The 22,500-nt window shown below is 35.7% G+C and overlaps 1 protein-coding gene across 3 annotated transcripts in view; it reads left to right on the forward strand.

The window, feature by feature from the left end:
• The first annotated feature begins 209 nt into the window (after positions 1–209).
• LOC128249687 (uncharacterized) overlaps positions 210–22,500 on the forward strand; it is a 37,254-nt gene continuing 14,963 nt past the window's right edge. For 2 of the 3 annotated variants that reach the window (XR_016244575.1, XM_052974039.2), the window contains exons 1-2: positions 210–483; positions 8,075–8,164. Coding sequence is in view for 2 of the 3 variants with exons in the window: in XM_052974039.2 (XP_052829999.2) it covers positions 443–483; positions 8,075–8,164 (131 nt within the window). In the remaining variant the exon portion in view is untranslated. Of the gene's footprint in view, positions 484–8,074; positions 8,165–18,432; positions 20,273–22,500 lie in introns of those variants that run through there. The other variant, XM_089364117.1, reaches the window with a different exon arrangement.

Genomic DNA, 22,500 nt, shown 5'->3' on the forward strand with positions numbered 1-22,500 from the left:
ATCGTGAGTTGAATACCCCTAACCACAAAGCCATGAGCCTTCACTGACTGATGTGGCTAAAATGCAAGACATAACAGAATTCTTGAAGAAGAATAGAGAAGTTCAATCCGCAGAATATGCAATACAATGGGCCTGCAATTCAATGGTTTTCATCGATAGCAAATGTTGTTATTATTAGTCCGATCAACCGTAATTAAGAAATTATAGACTGTTCCAAATCCAACATCTCAAACAGAACAATCTCCTATTAATTGAGAATTGAATGAAGACATTAGTGAATGGCCTTTCCCGATAGCTCTTGATATGGGTGATTACTGAGCGAAAAGGAAAGAAACACAATACACAAGGATTTGGATTCAATGAAACGCAATGGATTTGAAGATTTCAGTGAATTCTAAGAGAGAAAGTCAATTGATGGTTAAACTATTGGAAGGAAGTGGTTATGCTATTCAAAATCTACGGCTGGAATTTACTGCTTTCAATGTAAGTTGTTTAATAATCTCCAATGGTTTTGCTATCTATCTATCTATCTATCTATCTATCTATCTATCTATCTACGTATATGTATCTGTGTATATGCACATACACGCATAATTACGCATAGGCATACATACACAAGTACACACATACACACACAGGCAGACACATACATATATATATATATAGTGAATTGAATCATGCAACTAGATCTTTGCGCAATGTTCATTCCTTCCATGATTAGGTCCGTGATTGTAAGAGGTTAAGTGAACTTGAAAACGTTAATGGCCATCCATACGTGTGCAGTAAATAGTTTTGCTCAAACAAGACCTCATGCACCGGAGCGTACTGATCCAGCACGACAAAAGTAAAAACACAAAGTGACTACATACTGATTTCAAATTTTGGCACAAGGCCTGCAATTTCAGGGTAGCGGGTCAGTCGATTACACCAACCCCAGTGCTCAGCTGGTTCTTATCTTATCGACTTCAAAGGGATGAACTGCAAAGTCGACCCTGGCGAAATTTGTGCTTAGAAGGTAAAGACAGACGAAATGCCGCTGAGCATTTATTGAGGTATTCATTAGGATATTCATTAGCACTAGTAATAATAAAAACAACGACACCAACACAAGGAATAAAAAAGGAAAAGAACAACGAGACCACCACCACTGCCCTCACAACCACCAATAACAGCAACGATACCACCACCATAAGGAAGACTGTACGGAAGCCTCTCTACGCGTAGTCCATCGACATAATACAAATAACTGCCAAAAATGCAGGAATTAATTAAATTGTAACGTTTTAAATATCAAGAGAAATCATCCTTTCTACTAAAGACACAAAGCCTGATATTTTGGTGGAACGGATTGACTAGTCAATTAAATCGATCTCAGTTCATAACTGGTACTTATTTCATCGACTCTGAAAGAATGAAAAACAAAGTCGACATCGGCGGAATTTGAACTCAGAACGTAAAGACAGACGAAACACCGCTAAGCATTTTGCACTGCATGCAAACGATTCTGCTAGCCCACCGCTTTCTGTAACCTAGCGGTTCTAAAAAAGACACGGATAGAACAAGCACTAGGCTTTAAAAATAAGTTCTGGATTCGATTTGTTCAACTAAAACCCTTCTAGGCGGTGCTCCAGCATGGCCGCAGTCAAATGACTGAAACAAATAAAAAGTATAATAAGAGGAACTTTTATTATTCTTTTCTACTCTAGGCACGAGACCCGAAATTTTTATGGAGGGGCCAGTCGATTAGATCGACCCCAGCACGTAACTGGTATTTAATTTATCGACTCCGAAAGGATGAAAGGCAAAGTCGACCTCGGCGGAATTTGAACTCGGAACATCAAGACATCAAGAGCGTCAGAACATCAGAGCGTCAGAAAATTGCTTTGCAGCTTTCGTTCTAGCTCTTACCGTTTTGAGTTCGAATCCCGCATCAAGCTCAACTTTGCCTTTCAGCCTTTTGGGAGTCAATAAAATAAAGTACCCGTCAAGTACTGGGATTCATGTAATCTAGTAGCACCTTTCCTCCAAATTTCTGGCTGTGTGCCTATAGTAGAAAGGATTCTTCTGGGGTTGATAAAGTACCAGTTATATACTGCGATCGATGATGTCGACTATTTCTCCATCTCTCGAAACTGCTTAAACCAGAAAATATTATTATTCAAATGTAAAAGGTACGGAGATGGTAGAATCGTTAGAGCGTCACAAAAAATAGTCCTTTGCGGCTTTCGGTCTGGCTCTTTACGTTCTGAGTTCAAATCTCGTCTAGGTCAACCAAGAATTACATCCCTGCAGGGTCGCAGAAACTGCTGGCATTGTGCCTAAATTAGAGACAATTATTATTAACATGAAAGAAATCCTTAATATGATCTCTAACTCTTGTGCGCAAGGCGTGAAAATGTGAGGAAGGAACTGGTTATATTGTTAAGTGGTAGAACACAGCGATGCAATTTTCAACGCGTGTTTCCTCCTAAATTAATTTTTTTTTCCATTATCTACTACACAGGATTAATAAAATTCCAAGATAGATAACCTATTAAAATTTTATATCAATGTATTATCCAATTACAAATGAAGTAATCCGAGTTGAAAGAATTCAGGTGTTTCGTCTGGCATTGAATCAAAAGTAGTTTCGTACGTTCATGTTTTGAGGTCACGACTTTGTAAATCTTGAAACCTCATGTGAAATTGTTCCAAATGAAGGAAAAACTATAAGTAAGGTTTATGGAAGTGTAAGTAAAAATATACGGTAAGTAAAAGTATACTGCAAAGTACTTGCAATTAGTTCAGTCGATTGCAGGAGTAAGAGAGTTCAGTTCTCATGTAAGAGAATCAAGCGAACTGTTGGTATGCGTGACGCCTTGGCAAGTGTCTTCTACTATAGCCTAGGGCCAACCAAAGCCTTGTAAGTGGATTTGTTAGATGGAAACTGAATGAAGCCTGTCGTATATATATATATATATATATATATATATATATATATGTATGTGTGCGTGTGTGTACGTATGTGTGTCTCCGCCTCTACCGCTTGACAACCGGTGTTGTTGTGATTATGTCCTCGTAAATTAGCGGTTCGGTAAAACAGGTCGATAGAATAAATACTAGGCTTTAAGAAAACATTTGACCATAAATTCTTCAAGGCAGTGCCCCGACATGGCCGCAGTCTAATGACTGAAACACTTAAAAGATAAAGTTATATAGGTATATATATATATATATATACGTTAGGCTTCTACATACTTTCTGTCGAGAAAATCCAGTCACAAGTTTTTGGTTGGCCCGAAGCTATTGTAGAAAACATTTTTCCAAAGTGCAAGGCAGTGGAACTGAACCCGAAACCATGTAGTTGGGAAGCAAACCTCTTACCGCACAGCCATGTACACGTAGTTGCACACACTCAGATACCACACAAACACATACAGGAATATTAAAGGACGCAAAGCTAAAATACAGGAAACTAGTTTATTACAAATAACACAGATCTCATATAAAAACAAACAACTAGACATATTAACTGGTTTCTAACTAGCAGTATTATATTGCACGTTTCTGTTAATATGATGACTTGGAGTTATTTGAATCTATGAGATTATCAAGCCAGAATGAACATTATTAGACTGAAATCCTAGACAAGTGGCTCAAGTGCGCATTTGCGTTATGAGGTGCAAAACAATGATCTTGCTATGTTACTCTGTGTACGTGTGGCGACAGCTGAAAGGGTAACAAGTTTGCATACGTTAATGCAATAAAAACAATAGTCGGCTTTATAAGATGAGATCTATAATAAAAATATAATTTCCTCTACGTATTTTTTGTTGTTAAATATTCTGAATTTCTCGAAATTCTACAAAAGGATATTTGGATTTACCTGTCAGCCACGAGGATTTACCTGCGATATGTATTCTACTTACATTTACTGGTATCTGATTGCTGAACATTTATAACCAAATCCTTTTAATACCGAGTACTTCATCGATAACGGCCAAGAGATTTTTTAATCCCATTTTTTTCTTCTAACTATATATATATATATATATATATATATATATATATATATATATATATATATATATATATATATATATATTCATGCATATGTATGTTTGTATATATATGTATATATGTATGTATACATGCATATGTATATGTTTATATATATATATATATATATATATATATATATATATACATGTGTGTGTGTGTGTGTGTGTGTGTGTGTGTGTGTGTGTGTGTGTGTGTGTGTGTCTCTATCTTGGCCTCAATTTGATAAATGGCAAAATAAATTATTATTTTGACCTGGAAACCCTGATTTCACAAGATTTCTGGCTTTCGTTTTAAGATTATCTTAACTTTCTTAGCTGATCGAGTGCTTTTCTACTTGTTGAAATATTACCAGATAATATATATAATATAATATAATATTTTTTTCTACTCTAGGCGCAAGGCCCGAAATTTTGGGGGAGGGGGCCAGTCGATTAGATCGACCCCAGTACACACCTGGTACTTAATTTATCGACCCGAAAGGATGAAAGACTAAGACGACTTCGGCGGAATTTGAACTCAGAACCTAAAGACAGACGAAATACCGCAAAGCATTTCGCCCGGCGTGCTAATAATATAATATAATATATGGGCATGGTATAATATAAATGGCTATGGTATAATATAAATGGCTATAAGTAAACTAGTATTATTATACCACATAATGACCTTGCGTATCTTATTATCATCTCTAGTAAGTAGCCATGACAGTACATTATACCGTGATTATAGGCTGATAGTGTAATGTTTATGGAAACCACACCTAATAACTTACTATTATAATTATATTCATACCTAGAATGCACAAGCATTTATAATTCTTTATTTTATCAGTTCGACCTCGAAAGGGAGGCAGATAAAGTTAACCGTCTCCATGAACATTAACTCCAAGACATGAATTCGACGCCAAGTGTTGGGCAATATAACTTCACTAAAGTCATTAAAGTAGCGCAGTCTTTTGCATCATCATGTTCCATCTCAAATCTGAAGTCGTCTTTTACTCTGCGTAGACAACATTGCAGCAACACCGATGCTATGCGGCTTTTGAGCATTCAGAAGAGCATTGGTATTGCTGCATGCCTATCTCCAATGGATTGTGGCTTGTACACGTTTAATGGATTTGTGGTAATCTGTTTCTGATGGTCTCTCGACTAAGCATTAGTATTTGAAGTCAGAACGTAAAATGTCGCTGCTAAATACCGCAAGCATGCATTTTTAACTCAAGTGAAAGGAACATTCAGGATAATTGAACTCGATGTGGATAAAACTGCTTAAAGAAAAAAAGAAAAATCTATTTAACTTCTAATAGTTTACGTCTCATAAAACAGATTGCAGGAAAAACAATGCTTACGAAATGCGCATATTCTAGAAACGACCGGAGACAGATTCCAACAAATGCAATGATCTGTTGCATGTGCACATGTTACAAACCATTGGAGACAGATTACAATAAATGCAACGATCTGTTGCGTGTGCACACGTTACAGACCATTGGAGAGAGGCTTACAACAATATCAATGCTCTTACAAACGCACAAAGGTCATATACTATGGGCGTAGTTGCAGTATTGTCTACGCAGTATAAAAGGCGACTTTAGATATGATATGGGATATGACGTCACAAAAGATTGGGTTACTTAAATGACTTTAGCGAAGTGATATGGCTACAACTGGGAATCAGAATCACGCCTTGAAGTTACTTAATTTTTATCACAGTTTTAAAATGTTGTTCATGGAGACGTTTGGCGGTTCTTAATTGCAGTCTCTCATATCGGCAATAATTTTGCAGGAAAATAATTTCTGTAAGTAAATCTTTTTTTTTTTCTGTTAGTCCGTCAGTACCGACCGATCCTGTTCCACATCGTCCAAATAATTTGAATTAGGAACGTAGAGAATCGGAACTGATCACCGCTCTAACGATTCGGCCACTCCACCGTTCTTAACAACAACAGCAATAGCGACGACGACGACGATGATTTCTTTTATTGGCGAAATGGGTCCAAGACATGGAGGACAATGCCAAGGGCAAAATATAATACCCAAACAAGTAGGGTTTAGATCGATCAAAGGGAGGCACTACAGCATCAAGCATACAACAAAAGGATATAAAATAGAAAAGAAAAAATATAATTAATTAATAGAATCCCCTATAGCGGGGCAGTCCACTCTTTGGGTTAAGTAGAGGAAAACCGCAAACAAATGGATCCCAGATTACTTTGTCGTCTCCAAGGCATAGGAAGTGTCACCTTCCAGTTTCTTTCCACCGACTTAGAAAAACATACTCAGTGTAGATCCATTCAACCGCAAAGTCTTGCCACTCTCATCCACTTTTTGATAAACACACTAAGATGCAACACTTCCTTCTCTATCCTCGCCTTCTTCAAATAACATTTGAAAAAATTGACGAGATTTGGCCAGATAGGAAAGTATCTGTATTTGAAACCTTTCAGACACTTCCACTACACAAACTCTTTTGCCACAGCCATATGACAGAGAAAGACCTGCCTTCCTTCTTTACCAAAGGAAGATGGTGCATTGATCTTCATCATACACTCGGCAGACAGTTGGTTTCGTTTTACACGAGTCAGCAGCTGCTCGACACGAGCCCACAAGACTCCAAGAATCTAGTTGCAAACCGATTTGTCTTGGTGTATATGTGCTCCTGTACATACCTCGGATAGCCACCAGATAGCGATGGTCCAATCTGTCAAATGCCTTGGACTGATCCAAATTGACCAGTGTTTTTCGAAAGCCAGATCTATTCCCGACCCGTTCTAAAATGTATCGCATGAGCTTGAAATTGGCGTTGATAGATCTACCGGGGATTAGACAGGTTTGCGCGTCTTCCACTACACTACTGACAACAAGACATTTTAGCCAAAATCTTTGATTCAGTGTTGAAGAGAATTATGGTCCTGAATGTTCTATCACATTCCCCTTGTTCGGAACCTTCCTCAGCAGAGTCACCACTGCCCGAATGCTTTTAGGTGATCCACCACGACCATTCGCATATGCTCGCACTCTCCGAAACAGAAAATATCTTTGAGGCCAAAAACTTCTTCCAGAACAACCAAAACCTGGAATTTTATTGACGTTCTTTCTCTGTTTTGTTGGGGAATTGGTTTCATACTTATTATACCCCTGTGCTTCTCCATCATTACTCTGGCCTGATCACTACGAGGAGGTACGTATGTAGACCTGACATTCCACGACATTCCATGTATAAGAGGAGCATCACGCACTGCTCAGAGAAGCAGGTCAGTGTAGCCAACCTAGGCGCAGGTCATTGTAGCCAATCTAGGCGCAGGTCAGTGTAGCCAACCTAGGCGCAGGTCATTGTAGCCAACCTAGGCGCAGGTCATTGTAGCCAACCTAGGCGCAGGTCATTGTAGCCGATCTAGGTGCTTTCTCTTAGTTGATGCAGATAGCTACTACGGTCCCATCTGGTCTTCCTTGGCAGATATACATCAACTCAGAAGGCCATACTTCCAGACATTTTCCTATTTCGGCCGGAGAAGGGTGTTGTAGCTTCCTTTCTGCAGAATCGACGCACGTATAGAATATTGTTTTTTCTTAGTGCACACCGTTTCCTCTTCTAGGAGTGCCATGGCGCCAGGTCAGATAAAATCTTATATTTTTTAACGGCTTCCTCTTTCCCTTGCAGTGAATTGATGATCCACTAATTCGTAATATTTGTGAAGGATGTTTTTACTTTTGAGTATGTTTCATCCTTACTGTCGTGGTTGTTGATACTCTCCTTATAAAATGCATTACCGTTGCTTTCTTTGTTGATACTGTCGTTGTTGTTGTTGACGCTGTTAATGCTGCAGCCAATCACACAATTATTCTTGTTGTGGTTGCTAGTTTCGTAACTGTTATTGCTGGAGTTGCGGCGGGTCTCATGTTGCCTGAGAAAAAACAACATTAGTTTGTGTTAGTGGCTTTGTTTTTGCTGTCGTCGGCGTTGTTGTTGTAGTGGTTGGTGGTGTTGGTGGTGGCATTATTACTATTATTTGTAGGCATTTTTCTAATTTCAGTAGGTGTGGCGACCGCCTCACATGGTTCACTTATGTCTGGTGTCGTCTAAGCACGAATAAGCTAATACCACGATCACGCCAGCCACTACGGTAAGTGTCCGCTCCACATCGTTGTCCTTCAGTTTACAAGCGCATGCGTATTGCAGACCCGCTCACTCGGACTACCCTTGCCACACTCACCAACCTTCTTTTCACCCACAAAATTGCCTGAAGGTAGCCTTTCTTTCTCTACCTTCGTTTCCCTTTTCAAGGTCGACTTTGCTCTTCATTCTTTCGGGATCGATAAAATAATTATCAACTCCGCCGCACCCCGGAAATGCTGACCTTGCGCCAAGTTTTTATTATTATTATTATTATTATTATCAAAAAGGCGGCGAGCTAGCAGAATCGTTAGCATGTCAGGCAAAATGCTTAGCGGCATTTCGTCCGTCTTCCCGTTCTCAGTTCAAACTCCACCAAGGCCGTCTATTGTTTTCATCCTTTCGGGGGTCTATGAAATAAGTACCAGTTACGCACTGAGATCTAGCCACCTCCTGTTCCCCCAATTTCAAGCTATGCGCCTATACACACTCACACACATTCTTTGTTTTGCCTTATACTGTCCATAATGTTTTTCTTAATGTAAACCCTTGTGGTTAATGAAGAAATCATCATCATCTTTATTATTATTATAAATATCATTAGTAATATTATTATTAATATTATTAATATTAATAATAATAATAATTATTATTATAATATTAATAATAATTACTATTATTATTAATATTATAATAATGATTATTATTATTATTAATGTAATAATAATAATTATTATTAATATAATAATAATAATTATTATTATTAATATAATAATAATAATTATTATTATTAATATTATAATAATAATAATAATAATAATAATTATTATTATTATTATTAATATTATAATAATTATTATTATTATTATTAATATTATAATAATCATTATTATTATTATTAATATTATAATAATCATTATTATTATTATTAATATTATAATAATCATTATTATTATTATTAATATTATAATAATCATTATTATTATTATTAATATTATAATAATCATTATTATTATTATTAATATTATAATAATCATTATTATTATTATTAATATTATAATAATCATTATTATTATTATTAATATTATAATAATCATTATTATTAATATTAATATTATAATTATTATTAATATTATTATTATTAATATTAATATTATTATTATTATTATTATTATGGCTGCGAACTGGCAGTCATTAGCGTCATGTTATATATATTCACTGAAATACGAGTTTCAACTGTCAAGGGAAGTAACTCTTATTATCTGTAAATGTATAAGATCTGCATTTGCGTCCCCTACATCAAACTTTTTTTACGCAGATATCGATTTAGTAGAATCTTTACAGCGCCAAATTGTAGTGCAGTATTTTATATTCCGGTTTCAAATCCAGCTAAGGTCAACTTTGCTTATCGTCTTTCTGCGTTTCAATAAAACAAAGTACTAGTCAAATACCGGAACTAATATTACTGACTAGTTCTCTCACCCTAAATTTAGGCCCTTACGCTTATGTTAGAACAGGGCTGACCAACCCGAAGTTTGTGGGCTTCATAGTTGATAGTTTCTTGTAATAAGTATATTTAAACAAATATTTCTTAAATTTTATCAAAGATTAAAGATTGTAATGAAAAGTAAAAAAGAAAAATACTACTGTTTTTGCAACGATGATATTTCATGTTGACTCAACGATTATTCATTCATTATTGTAATAATAGCATGAGAAAGCAAAATGCTTTTAATTCTGTCATCAAGCGGCCCTCAAAACACTTTCTGTGATTAAAGTAACCCTCAATGTAATTCGATTTGGCCAGGCCTGATCAAACATAAAAGATTCCAGGTGTTTGTACTATGAACAACCTGGATTATTCTTTTTTATAACTACAACCACGTTATCAAAAACATACCATTAAAAAAAAATGGTGAGATTTGATTTGGAGCCTCGTGTGATTATTATTTCCATCAAACCGAGCGAAAATGTAAAGTATCTCACACGAGCTTGATCATATATATATATATTTTAATCCCTTGGTCGCTTCTGATGATCCACAGATATCAACAAAGCATTCCAACCATGACCGTTTCTTCTTATTCTCAGAGATTGTATCAAGGATTTTTTGTTTGAAGATGGCAAGATGTGACTCAAAGTGTTTGTTTAATATATTAGTCCAGGGGTGGAGTGACACAGTTAGAGTGTGTGCTGCATTGCGCACCATTTGAGTTTGCATCTCCAGCTTCGGAAGACCCAAGTATACACAGGCGTGTACAACAAACCCAAAGATGCTGCCCCATTAAATCGTCGCCCGAGGCGAACCGGCACCATTGCCTTCCACTAGTTATGGTTTTGTTTATACTCCTTTTTTTTTTTATAAAAAAAGCCTAGTACTTATTTTATTGGTTCGTTTTACCGAGCCGCTAAGTTACGGGGACGCAAACAATACAACACCGGTTTTGTCAAGCAGTGTGGGGACAAACACAAAGACAGGAACGCTGACACACAAACGGTCACATACACACAGACACACACACAAAACATACATACATATACACACACACACGCACATACACACACAAAACTTACATACACATACACACGCACACGCTCATGCACATACACACACACGTGCTCCCACACATACACTCACCCAGCCACACACACACACACACACACACATACATAGCCTAAAATTATTAATGATAAATTTAAACACTTCACACCAGCTAACCCCAGAAACCCCTTCTAAAATTGCATTTTATTTGACTGGTTCAAAATAAGTTCTATGCCTCAGTGGTGTAGGAATTATTTACATGATTCCCTTATTCTGTTATTCTTGTATTCCTCTGACTGCTTCAGACATTGGACTGCGTTCATTCTGGGACACTGCCTTGATAGGTTTAGTTGAAAGAATCAATCTTAGTACTTACATTCTTGGAAGTTTGGTACTCTCTCTCTCTCTCTCTCTCTCTCTCTCTCTCTCTCTATTCCTCTCTATTCCTCTCTCTCTCTCTCTCGATTCCTCCCCCTCTCTCTCTCTCTCTCTCTCTCTCGATTCCTCTCTCTTTCTCTCTCCCCACCTCTCTTTGGTGAACCGTTACGTTAAAAGACGTAAACAACCCAACATCAATTACCACACACACACACACACATACACACACACTCCCACTTACCACACGCAAACTAAATACACACGCTCTCACACACACACGCACACGCATATGTGTCTATACAGGACAGACTCCCACACAGTCTCTCTCTAACAGATTCACTCACAAAGTCAGATGCCGTGCATTGGGACCGAACCCGAAACCACGTGGCAGCAAAGCGGACCTCTTACCCATGTCTGCACATGGTTCTAGCTCTCAGACAGACAGACAGATCGTTAGATAGATAGATAAATAGAGAGATAGAGAGAGAGAGAGAGATAGACACACAGACACACAGACAGACACACAGACAGATAGATGGATATGCGACATTATGCCAATTTAGCAGTAAAAATTTTAGAATTTGTCAGGTTTAGAAAACGATTGTTGCTTGCTCAAAATATAAAATTCATTCTTCTGTTTTCAATGTTGTTTTTCCCGTTTCCAAATTCGGAGAAAACCGCGAAGAAAAAAAAACAAAACAACAAAATAAAGCCAAATGTTTTATGAACAGGTATTAAAACGTCTTCCCACTTCTCACTCGAGTACAGTAGCGATATTTGCATGGCAAATTAAACACGTGCATTTCTCTTTAATCACTTGGAACAAAAATTGTTCATTCCATTGTTTGTTCTAATGGTATATCTTTTTGCTTTTAAGTTGATGGAAATCCATCATTAATGGCTTATTCTCAAAAAAAAAAAAAAAATAGAAATATTAAAATTTAAAAAAAATAAAAATACGAAAATAAAAATAATATAAAAATAACAGCAAAAATGATATAATAATAATTATAATAATAATAACAATAATCTATTATATATATATATATATATATATATAACAGCAAAATATTCGTGTGCATATTAAAATGTTTGCGATATGGATTTTGAGCTAATCATTCAATTAATTTCATTTTCCCGTTGGTTAGAAAGTAACTCGTATCCGCCATGTTGAGTGATTATAGCGTGCGTTTAAAAATGGATTTCCGTATAATGTATGATGTGATTTATCTTGTTGCTAATATTAATCAGGTGGGTTTCTTTTTTTTGAAAATAAAAATAAAAAAAGGCAATAATTTCAATTGCTCTTTACCTGATATATTTCCTACATTCGTTGATATAAGTTGTATTTTATGATCAATTTTTTTGTCAATAAATTTATATATTTATATATTTATATATATATATATATTTATATATATATATATATATATATATATATATATATATATATATATATATAAGGTTTTGTATTTGGTCTGCCATATTCTTGATGTGAATGTATGAGTTGATGCATATTTCATTGTACCCCGGGAGGGCCGTGTTTTTTTTTGTATTAGTTAAATGATCCGCTAGAGATAAACAAAATATAAAATAAAGAAAAACGTTTCGTTTTTTTGCATTTGACTTAGTTCTCATTGCTATGACTTAAACAAATATTTTAATTATCTTCAGCAGAGATGTAAAATAGATGACCCGCGGCAAAGCTTGGTTATGCCTTCGGCTAAATTCTAATAATAAAAATAATTAATGTTATTTCGTTTGCATGCGTTCAAAGTCTGAGCCCACCAAGAGTCCCGATATTCTTTTATTCTTTTACTGCTTTCTGTCATTTGACTGCGACCATGCTAGAGCACTGCCTCAAAGGATTTTAGCCTAGTACTTATTCTATCGGTCTCTTTTGCCGAACTGCTAAGTTACGGGGACGTAAACACATCAACATCGGTTGTCAAGCGATGATGGGGGAGGTCAAACACACACACACACACAGACATATATGTGATGAGATTCTTTTAACTTCTGTCTGCCAAAGATGCTATAGTAGAAAACACTTGCCCAAGGTGCCACGTAGTGGAAGTGAAACCAGAACCCTGCGGTTGGGAAGCGAGCTTCTTACCACATAACCACAACCAAATATCTTAATTACCTGTAGCAGAGATGCCTGATATACGACCTACAGCAATGTATGGTCATGCATTCAGTTCAATTTTATGATAGAAAGAATTATTGGTATTTAAAAATCTAAAACAGTCTATGATATAAAGCCTAAAGTCAGAATTAACACCAATTCTGATATCTCAAATAACTGTTCTATAGGAAATCTCTCGTTATTTTAATCAGTAACAAAAGAAAAACAGATTCATTAATCCCTATACAGCAAGATGTGTTGTCTTCCCGTTATACTTTGTCTGTAGACGCGGAACCAAACTGAAGTTTGTCCTTTTTACCTGTTGGTTCGAATCGATTCTAGAGACACGTACGTTTTAACTTCATTTATTTTCCCCGAGGAAGGACTCCATCCATAACGTTGGGTTTTCCACTTCACACACCAATTGCACTGTGTTCTTTCAGTCGATTACTCTCTCTCTTCCTCTCTCTCTCTCTCTCTCTCTCTCTCCCCATATACTTTCTTTTCCTTATTGTTATTTAAGTTGTATATTGAGCCTTTTATCCATTTACTTCGGCTAATATTATGTGAACATTCCATACTTTCCGGAGAATTCTCCGAAGGAATTTTTGTAGAAAAGAAAAGACAGCGCAATACCTTCACCAATTACCGAATACGTAGTTCTTTAATTATTTTATCTGAGTTCCGCCGAGGTTGCTTTTCCCTTTCATTCTTTCGGGGTCGATAAAATAAGTACCAGTTGAGCACTAGGGTCATGTAATCGACTATCCTCCTCCCCCAAATTTAAGGCCTCGTACTTATAGTAGAAAGGATTATTTTATCTCGGTTCTACGCCATATACCCGTGGCATATGACGTAGTGGCTAAGAGCGCGGGCTACTAACACCAAGATTCCGAGTTCGATTCCAGGCAGTGACCTGAATAATAATAATATTAATAATAATAATAATAATAATAATAACATCGAAAAATGCCTTAGGAATAAGAACCCAGATTCGAAATTTCCCCAAGACACCTGATGAAGGCTGGAAGGTATATCACCCGAAACGTTGTTTTAACAACAAACAAGATGAGGACAAATATCCGTCAAATGTAAATAATATTTTATCTCGGTCTTAATCTCTCCCCTTTAAACAAATTCAAAGGAAACACATTCTTTACTCAGTGGTTCTGAACCATTTTCGTTGTTGCGCCCCTTTTTAAATAATTGTTATGCCAAGCGATCACCTAAGCGGTGAGTGAGGTATCACGACTTAACTTAAAATGGATAATTTATAAATCTTACTCAAATGGAGATCGCAGTGTACGAAGAAAACAAGCAAGACTTCAACGCTTAAAAAACACTATTCATGATAAATATAACATTTAAAATCAATTATTCTTGTTCGAACATGGTTTTAGCCACAATATATATTTATCTCTAATTTTATTTTAATGACCATTATAAGTTTTATGATGTTTGATATAATTATTACTATAGGTCAAATTTATTATGTTAATTATATTACCTCAATGCCCCCTCACCGCCCTCTAAAGTCTAACGCCCTTTCGACATCCTTAATGCCCTCTTGGGGCAGTACTGCCCACGTTGAGAACCTCTGTTCTATAAGGTTGTTTATAGAATGCTAGAAATACTAGGGAGCACGAGGGTTTCAAAACAATTTTTTTAAAACGTAATTGTAATAATTTACAACATCGAAATGCATGAGGAAACAAAATTGAGAAGCGTGAAATATTCGCTCACAACTTTTGCTTCTTCATTTTCATTTTTGTTAAAAATCTGCACATTTTCCTGAAAGTAATGAGGAAACAAAGTCGAGACATGTAAATCATCCGAAACTCCACCCCACTCCGAAAAAGGTTTCCCCAACAAATTCCAATGTGATCGTCATATGGAAAGTTTCATTAAATCTATCTATTTTCCAGAAAGTTAAGAGGAAACAAACTCGCTGAGGGCAAGGCACTCTTCTGTAGTTATGCTCTGAATTTTTATTGAGCAAATGAGGCCTCAGTTTGGGAGTTTTGGTGTTATGAAGAGCGTGGAGTCACCCCTTAATTACCATTATTCCCAAGTCCGTTCTGATCCGGAACTGTAGAACCTGACAGGGTCCCATCAATCAGTTAAATAAATTTTTGTAAGGATAGGTTGTTGAGCTCCTTAGCTGCGGTGAAAGCAACCAATCCAGGAGAAGGAAACCTCCAAAATTAATACTCTTTCAACATGCACTAAGCCAGCAGGAAGAGTATGGCTTATAAAACTAACGTAAGACATGCTCAGTAAACAAGCGAGCATCTCATGTTAGTGCACAAAAGCGGTAAATGATCTATCTATCTGTCTATCTACATACAAATATGCATACACACATACAACAGTAGATGCGTACATACTTACATTCGTACACACACACACAAACACACAAACACACATGTACATAAGTACACATGCATACACATCCACAAATATCGAATTAACGATTTATTGAACAATATTAATTAACAGAATAAGTACATATTGGATGACAAATGGAATAATATTGATTTACAGAATAAATATATGTTAGATAAATGATTTATTAAATAATGCTGACTTAGGCTGTATCGTAAGAAGTAGAGCTATTCAAATAAATGGTTCAGTCCCACTGTGTGGTACTTTGGGTATGTGTCTTTTACAATAGCTTGTATTTGGTAGACAGAAATGAAATAAGACCGTCACACACACACACACACACACACACACACACATACATATGTACAATAACAAAACCCCTCCTCTTTCGGCTTGCTTCCTGTCTGTACTCCATGGCCAACAGAACTGTAGAATCCAATCAAATCAAATTCAGACTATAATACGAGTCATCCTCATAGTTTCCCCTTGGCGATATAAGAATACATAAAGTGTTTTAAATTCGGGCTATTTGCCATTTTGTCATACAACTCATATTTAGACCACACTGTATGCATATATATAACTGTACAATAATATACGTGTTAGCGTTGATTTGTGGGTTCAATTCTGGTTGGGGTTAGCTCATTTTTCAGTCATTTGTATTTAAAAATTGTCGCTTCAAACCGGAAAATAAAATATTATTATGATATATCATTATACAGTTATTATACTAGCTATCTCTCTGTAAGTTACAAAGCCTTCGACGTTTGTTTACAAATACTATATATATATATATGTTGTATAACTTAAATATATAAACTGTTATTAATCTAAACAAGTAGAAGAAATGAAGTTGCAAATGCAAATAGGATAAATAAGAATTGATTAGAATTTAATTATATATTTTAAAATATTGGAATACACTTTATAGGTTTCACATTAGATTCTCGAAAGTATATAGAATATGAAGCTGTGCCACAAATTATGTCTGTTTTGGCCGTTGTTGTAAGGACAGTTTGTTCTTGAAGTAGGAATGTTGCTCATAACGCTATCCGCTAACGTACAAATTGGTTGGTCAACGTTCATGTGTTCAGTTCATAGAGCAGTCGCGTGAGATAAGTCCCATAAAAGCATTTTTTCCATTGAATATGTCATATGGCAGTTAGGAAACAGAGATATGAATAAATGATATGATAATTATATAAAAGTGTTTTAGACGATTATTGTATATCATTCTGTCGAAGAATAAATGTTATCAATTAGATCTCGTTCACTCCCATTGAACATGTTGAAACATGTTATCTTACTTGCTCCACATGTTGTTAACAAAGAAGGTAAGTGTTAGAACATATCCGTTCTTTGCTAACAAGATAACGAGGTGTGGAGTAAATTAGGAAGATGATAGCTGCTACATGAATTTTAATTTTCGTAAGAACGAGCACAAGTAGACATTCGACAATAATTAATTTATAGGAAAAAGAAAACCGATGTTTATATAGCTTCTTCAGCAGTGGCTTGCATTTTTTGATAAAAGAACTTTCCTTATTAATTCTGAGGTATTGTCTGCACATTGAAAATAGTTTAATTTTAGGACATATAAATCCCTATAACGGACAAAAATGGGTATTAATTCGCATGGGAATTGACCCACAGTGTTATTTTAGTGCCAAAATTTTGCGGAAAAAAAGGGATTCGTATCTTGGTGTAATCGGTCAGAACACTTATCGCGAAAATAAGAAGAAAATAAGAAGTGTGGGTTCCATTCCTACTCGTATTAATGCCCATTTCCCCCCCCCCCCTTAGTGGGGGCTTATATGTGTGGATTTTACTCTTAGTTGAAAAAGACGAAAAAAAAAAAAACCCGTTGCTACCGTTACAAAATGTATTTTATGATAAAATTATTCAAGTATTTTCTACCTTGTCTTATTTTCCTTATCCATACCAACTCGTGAGTTACTTTTAAACATTCTACATATATATTTTTATTCTTTTACTTGTTTCAGTCATTTGACTGCGGCTATGCTGGAGCACTGCCTTTTAGTCGAAGAAATTGACCTCTGGACTTATTCTTTGTAAGCCTGGTACTTATTCTATCGGTCTCTTTTGCTGAACCACTAAGTTACACATCAACATCGGTTGCCAAACGATGGTGGGGGACAAACACAGACACAAACACACAAATATATTCATATATATATATATATATATATATATATATATATATATATATATATATATATATATATATATATATATACGACGGTCTTCTTTCAGTTTCCGTCTACCAAATCCACTCACAAAGCTTTGGTCGGCCCGAGGCTATAGTAGACACTTGCCCTAGGTGTCACGCAGTGGGACTGAAACCCAAACCATGTAGTTGGGAAGCAAGCTTCTTACCACACAGCCACACCTGCGCTCACACACACACACACACACACACACACACACACACACACACACACACATATATTGCCTCAGAAAATGATTTCAAGTAGAATCGAAATATAAAGCTCGGTCCAGGAAATTCAAGAGATACATCTGCGAAAATTCTTCACAATAAATGATATCGTTAACTGCTGTTCCATATTTTATTTATGTAAACGTATCTCTCCAGTGTTTCTACCAGCGATATTGACCAACTTATTAACGTTCATTACAGGACAATGCGTTTTAATTCTTCACAAATCCTCGTCTACTTTTCACTGATAAGACAGACAGTAGAGCAGTTGCTGTTTCTTTCTCTTTTTTGTTTTTTTTTGTTTTTCAAGAACTTCCTAATTAAACTTGTCAAAGAAATATATCAATTATGTCCATATTATCTTACAAATTTTCTTTCTTTTGACAGAATCTTCGACAATATGTGGCTTGTTCGGAAATAGATTTGACAACGTTAGAAGTGGTGTCTTTCTTCTTTTTCTTTCTTTTTTCTTATATTTACTCTTTTATTTTGTTATTTATTGTTTTATTGATTAATTCATTTTATCCGCCATGAAATAACGAGAGTATGAAAGAACTGAAATTAAAAAAAAAAACAAAAAAAAACACAACACACTAGAATGACAAGATTTACTTCGCTAAACAATGACAATACCAACACAACAACAATTACTACTACTACTACTACTACTACTACTACTACTACTACTACTACCACCGCCACCACGACGACAAGAACAACGACAACAACAATAGGTTTTTATTCTGTTAATATAACATAATCAAGAGAAGACTTCTATTAAATGTAGCAAGATGGCAGAATCGTTACCGCGCCGGACAAAACGCTTAGCGGCAATTCTTCCGACATTACGTTCTGAGTTCAAATGCTGCCGGAATCGACTTAGCCCATTTCATCGTTTCGAGGTCGATAAAATAAGTACCAGTGGAGCACTGGGGAACGATGTAATCGACTTAGCCCCTCTCCCGAAATTGGTGGCCTTGTGCCAAAATTTGAAACCGATCTTAGAATTATTCTGAGGCGGTGAGCTGGCAGAATCGCTACCGCGCCGGACAAAACGCTTAGCAGCATTTCGTTCGTTTTCTCGTTCTGAGTTCAAGGTTAATAGCAGCAGTCGTTGTGGTGTTGGTAATAGTAGTAGTAGTGGTAGAGCTAGGTGTATAGCAGCAGCGTCAGTAGTATGAGCGGTTGCGATGTTAGTAGTTGTAGTAGAAATGGACGAAATGCAACAAAGCATTTTGCCTAGCGTGCTAACGATTCTTATTTCTTTACTGCCCACAAGGGGCTACATACACACACACACACACACACACAAAGGAGACAAACAAGGATAGACAAACGGATTAAGTCGATTATATCGACCCAGTGCGTAACTGGTACTTATTTAATCGACCCCGAAAGGATGAAAGGCAAAGTCGACCTCGGCGGAATTTGAACTCAGAACGTAGCAGCATACGAAATACCGCTAACCACTTCCCCCGGCGTGCTAACGATTCTGCCAGCTCGCTGCCCTAACAGATGAAATAATAATGAAGCTGATATTATTTAAATGTAGACCAAGAAATATAATAAATATCACTTACATTCGTCATTTCACAATATAATGCTACATGCTTAAATATCACATGTTTAAATGCCACATTTACGAAATGGCATGAATAAATGTTGCTTTTATAATAAACACAAATATGAAATAGAAAAGAAAGGTCGCATCTATCAATTCCAATCAAACTGCTATACGTAAAAATAAATGCAATTACAACAAATGTTATGTAAATGCTATTGACTAAACCAGACACCGATGACGCCTCTACGTGGTCATGTTTGCATGAAATGACAGCCGAATCTCGTTGAAATCACAGCCTACTGAAATAAACGAGACAAAACAGCCTTAAATAGTCTCACAGATACATAAGATGACTTGATCATGGCTGAAACAGTTTAGATAATAGATTTTCTCGATCGGTGTTACCCGGATCTAGGCTTAGCTACTACTACTACTACTACTACTACTACTACTACTACTACTACTACTACTACTACTACTACTACTACTACTACTACTACTACTACTACTACTAGATTTACTACAATAAATGATAATTATACTTTAATAATAGTTATCAATTGTTATGAACACAACGTGTATTAACGAAACACGAAATTTCGAGAATAGCGTTAATATTTACATTGAATTCAATACAAATATTAAATCAGTTATGGATGTGAATGTATACATGATACACACGCAAAAGATATATATATATATATATATATATATATATATATATATATATGTGTGTTTGTATATGTGTGTATGCATGTATATATGTATGTATACACGCATGCTTGTATGTATTTATGTAAGCATGTCATTGTTCAGTTTTATTTCAAGATTTAGGAGTGGCTGTGTGGTAAGTAGCTTACCCACCAACAACATGGTTCCGGGTTCAGTCCCACTGCGTGGCACCTTGAGCAAGTGTCTTCTACTATAGCCTCGGGTTGACCAAAGCCTTGTGAGTGGATTTGGTAGACGGAAACTGAAAAGAAGCCCGTCGTATATATATATATATATATATATATATATATATATATATATATTCATATATATATATATATATATACATATATATATGTATGTATGTGTGTCTGTGTAGCTGGCAAAATCGATGCCGAGGTCATCTTTGCCTTTCATCATTTTGGGATCGATGAGTTGAGTGCCCTAACCCTAACCCTAGTCCCCACCGTCAAAATTTGAGGCCTTGTTCCTAAAGTGAAAAAGATTATTATTATTATTTACAAACTTACTGAAAGCTCTTGAATAGTGACTCAGTGGTTCACGTTACCGATTATTCAAACGATTAAAGTAAATCAGCAGCTTGACAATGCATACGAACAAAAATATTTGCTACCAGTTCAAAAAATGAGAGTCAAATGTATACCGACCCCCAGACTATTTTTGATAGATTCTTTTCTACAAAATTTGCATTGTCATTACCAGAAACAAATTTACGGAAAAAAAAACACACATGTTAACCAATCAGACGCACAAACAAGTTAGTAGACCAGATTATAAAACAACAGAGAAATAAATTCAACAAAATAAATATAGCTTAAAACACCATCAAATAAGAACAAAGAATTCACGCATAAAATATATTATGTGAACCAAATGCACCTTGGCTATAGAACAGATGAACATAGAATGAAAGCACCCATAAAACAGAACAAAATATGCATTATACCCAGTCGTAAGCTTGCATCAACAGTTTATTATATAAAAAACATCAAAAACAGATTCATAAATCTCCGCATCAGAAGCAAATCAGTAATCTGCGAGTCGCTGAATAATTGCCAGATGAGAAATGTAGTTTAGAAATGCATATGGTAACGGGTAAATGTATAAATCTTATTGCTTGAGATATTGTATTGGACATACATGTATTTATAGTTTGTCGTCGGCCTACCTATGCATTTACTACAAGGATTCGTTACAACGTTCTATATAAAACAAAATTAAATAAATAGAACAGAAAAAATATCATTTACAACACACGAATATTGCAAAGAATCCCACCTACAAGAATTAGTGCACAAATAGAACAAATTGATACGCATACACGCATACACATAAACACGCAGACACACCTACATACCAATTCACATACGCACACCAGCATACATGCGCTCGCACACACACGCGCTCGCACACACACGCAGACACAACACGGACGCACGCGCCTGAACACATACACATATATTTACAAAGCAAAGCAGCTTACTGACATAGCCATTAGTACATCAAATAGAGAAGCATTTAGCATATTGTTGCGACACTGTGCACTCTTAGTTCAAATTCCGCCGAGATCAATTTTACATTTCATCAGTTGAAGTTTGATAAATACAGTATCTTTTTAGGGCGATGGTGTGGCGGTGTTATTGTCTGTGTAAGTTGGACCTATTAATATATCAATATTTATATATTTATAATTAAAATTCATCATCTGAAAGCCTCCACACTTTGCTTTCTCTTGTTTTGCATGCATACATAGATACATATTTTGCATTTCATACACAAACTAATAATTTTAATATATTTAACATATTTGATGTATCTAATTTGTTCATCCGCATAATAATTGCCTCTGTGTATATTTGTTTGTAAGTGTTAACATCGATTTTCGCAAATATGATTTTCAATGATATTTTCTATATCTAAGTATGTTAATACAACAAAAACTGTTGTCGGCTTTATAAGGTGAAGTCTAACAATTAAAAATGTGATTTTCTCAATAGGTATTTTTGATGGGAAGATAATTTAGTTAAGCAATTAGAGTCAGGATGGAAAAGACTGGCGCAATGCAGACAGAAGTGGAAGCGCATTGTGGCCGGTGGTGTGTAATAACATCTGATGTCCTGGTTAATATAGTGCTATACACACACTCACATACTTATCTA

Source organism: Octopus bimaculoides, chromosome 16 (genome assembly GCF_046866305.1).
Source record: "Octopus bimaculoides isolate indiv1 chromosome 16, ASM4686630v1, whole genome shotgun sequence".
Classification (NCBI taxonomy): domain Eukaryota; kingdom Metazoa; phylum Mollusca; class Cephalopoda; order Octopoda; family Octopodidae; genus Octopus; species Octopus bimaculoides.